Source organism: Nannochloropsis gaditana, assembly GCF_000240725.1.
Source record: "Nannochloropsis gaditana CCMP526 unplaced genomic scaffold scaffold277, whole genome shotgun sequence".
Classification (NCBI taxonomy): domain Eukaryota; class Eustigmatophyceae; order Eustigmatales; family Monodopsidaceae; genus Microchloropsis; species Microchloropsis gaditana.
The window spans coordinates 23,473-26,672 of NW_005803676.1; the positions used below are offsets into that span (position 1 = coordinate 23,473).

Below are 3,200 nucleotides of genomic sequence, written 5' to 3' on the forward strand. Positions count from 1 at the left end.
ACGCAAAAGAAACATGGAGCCAATGTGGGTCGATAAGAAGCATGGTGTGGGACTTGTTTGGTTTATTTTCTTTACCATGGCCGGGAGGGCTTTTATATTCCAGACATCGGCACGGTGCCCGTTGCAAACCGCTTATGATTTCCCTGCCTTCAAATCGATTGCCCCAAGAGGTAGTGCCACTTTCGATTCTTTTCTTGGGAGATAATTCATACAAACGGACAGGGATGTGTCCTGCGCATGATTTGGAGGCTTGAGCCTTGTAGGCACAGGCATCGCTTCAACGAGCCTCTTTACACGCCTAAATTCCCGCTTCACAATGTGTGCCACATTGCCAATCAAGATATGCGTCGATGACGTCAAGTGCTTTGTCACGGTCGTTCCATCGAAAAAGTGTGCGATTACAATAGGAGTAATCAATCGCGGGATTGATTCATCCAAAAACCTCAGAGCGAATGGTGTGAAGGTCCTGGAGGAGGTCATGGTCAACTTTTCCAGTGACGCACGCCCGCTATCGGATCCGTACGTGTGCCAATTATCTTTCACAATTGCCATCTGACTCACTGGTCCGCGGCAGAGGTGAGAGCGATGGCTCGCTAGGCTCAACATGACGCCGGGGCCTTCGTGACACGCATTCCACCTCAAATACTTTTGGAAATGCGATATCATGGCAAGATACCTCTTCAAGGATATCCGGCAATCCCACTGCACGTGTGCCACACACGCGACAAACCGTTCCCCCGCCACTTCGAGGAGCACGGAAGCTTGCACTCCCTTCGTTGAAGGAACAGCCAGTGTTGGGATTTTTCAACGTCGGGATTCGAGGGAGAGAAGAAAAATGGCGTTTGTGCGTCAGTGTACGTGCGTCTTCCCTCATTTTCAACGAGACATGAACGTCTTCGTTCTTGACATGGCTTGACACCACATATCCTGCGCGTGGAAATGAAGACTTTTACCCAGTAAAATGGCGCACGTGAATGATTTCAACAGGATAGCTTGTGCGAGTGCACGCGGGTTTTGTTGAGAAAAGGTCCTTTTGGTCTGTAAGGGCGCTTGTTCGCTGTGGATCAGCAGCTCACTTTCAGGCTTCTGATGTCGAACGTTGACCACGTCTTGACTGAACCATCAGCCCCTGACACGGCACTTCCGCGCATGAGTGTCCACATTACTCACAAACTTCTATTTTCAAATACGCACCCCCTGCAGCGTCCTTTCACTTCTGCGTCAGACGCATAAAGCACGAGGCGTTGACCGAGGGAGGCACGGTGTCGGCCTGCTCAGCATCATGACATATCCCTCTTCAACCCTTCCTTCCCCAGACCTGGTGCCCACCATGGCACGTCCATGCTTGAGCCCCAAACAGGTCGACGACGTGCTTGCGGCATTTTTCGTTTTGGTGGGCGTGGATCCCGACAATTTGCCGTCGTTGACCACACCTGCACACTGCTCGTCCCCCCCCTCCAAACCACCTCGGCACATGACGTCTCCCACGGGGCCCCGCACAAATATCAGCCATCGAGGCCATGTCAAACATCAGCGACAACTGTTGTCCTCGAAGAAACGCTTGTCGGCAGGACATATCGTGCCTGCAGGGGAGATGAAAAGGTACGGTTTGGGGGCGTCTTGAAGGGACCTATCTTGTCTGCGAACACGTACGCGTCAGACCACCTCAGTATAGACTTCTTTTTCCCTCCCCCACTCCCTCCTGCCCCGCCCCCTGGCCCTCAACCCGTCGCATGCATACCATGACGACCTGTGCTGAGTGTGGGAATGTGCTTCGCAAATCTGAAATGAGTTTGAACGTCTCCATCGCCTGATCCCTCCCTCCTTCCCTTCACTCCCCTTTCCCCCCCTCCCTCCACGTTTCCTTTCTCCTAGGAAACTTCTTTCCTGCTCTCATCCTAGCAAGAAGGGAAGCAAAGAACCAAGCATGACTAAGCACAAGAAGCATCGCGACCGCCTCGTGCAATCAGCGCCTTTTCTCGGTGCCGGGACCTCTCTGTGGGGGCAGCAACAACAACAACGACGGATGCAGCAGCTCGGAGCTCTCTCGGTTCGCCGTTGCCTGTTCGCGACGGACGACGACAAGGAAAACGCGTCGTCTAAGTAGGAGAGAAAACACCTGCTGGAGAGGGCGGCAAGAGGAGGAGAGGGAGGCCATACAGCCACCGCCGCCTTGGTCGTGGGAGTGCCACGCGATTGCGTAATCGTACGTCTGGGGCCTGATTTTATATGGTGTACATTCAATTTCGAATCCCGGTGGAAAAGCTCTACGGACGGTGGGGGAGAGGTGGCCCCCAGAGGAGATCCGGCCCCCGGGGGCAAAGTTTGTATTTAAAGTTTTAAATAGTGTCCGTACTTTGACCTTTCCTCGATTGCACCGTCAAATGAAGGGGCAAGAAGTCGGATGAGAAACCTGCTGCCGATCGGCAGCGGAGGACGTGACTCTGATCGCCGCGCCTGAATGGCAACGCTGGAGGGGGAGGGAGGAGGGTGGGCACGAGAAACACAGCAAGTGAGGGGGAAGAGAAAGAGGCAAGAAGGGCGGTGGGTGCGCTAGGAAAACGCCGCTTCTCCTCTGGGCACGCCTCACCCTGTGACGCCTGCGTTTGTTTTTGAGGGCATTTTTGAATTTGTTTTCTCGATAGGAAGAAAACCACAGCACCCGTTTAATTGCTTACTTGTGGACAGGCGGATGGGATGCTGTGATATTGAGCAGTGGTAGGGAAGCATATGAATATAGCAGCACCATCCCATACTGGTGCGGCCGGCAACAAGAGAAGACGTAGCGATGCGGTGGGCGGTAGCCGACGTCGACCCTGCCTTGTCCTTACTTCCTTCGGCGACGGAGGTGCAGGACCTGTCCCTGATGGCAGAGGCTGTTTCTCCGGGGGGAAATGGGGGAAAAGTCGGGGAAGACAAGACGACAGGGACGGGACGAGCATACGCAGGGAAGAGGGAAGAATCGGGCAGACCAGTGTGATTGACGGTCAACATGATGTTGCATTCATGATGAACACTGATGTGCCCGCGCGTGAAATTAAAATCAATATTGTACGTCTGTCTCCTTACAGGCTGCGAGCCGTCGAAGGAGTTCCGCAGTTTTATTCGTGAAAGCTGATAGAGAGAGGAGGGGAGGCTGAACGACCTAGGAAGCCTGATAGACCCGTATGATTCTGTCATGTCCATTCAAGCACCAAAAA

General features: G+C 53.6%; 1 protein-coding gene across 1 annotated transcript; it reads left to right on the top strand.

Annotated features, from left to right (window-relative positions):
* Window positions 1–1,200: 1,200 nt before the first annotated feature.
* NGA_0073300 (uncharacterized protein) lies at window positions 1,201–2,107 on the top strand (the record flags this gene model as incomplete). The annotated part of the gene is made up of 2 exons (XM_005855145.1): window positions 1,201–1,602; window positions 1,903–2,107. Exons 1-2 carry the CDS (start codon window positions 1,283–1,285, stop codon window positions 2,105–2,107), a joined length of 525 nt encoding a protein of 174 aa, XP_005855207.1. The 5' UTR covers window positions 1,201–1,282.
* Window positions 2,108–3,200: the final 1,093 nt, after the last annotated feature.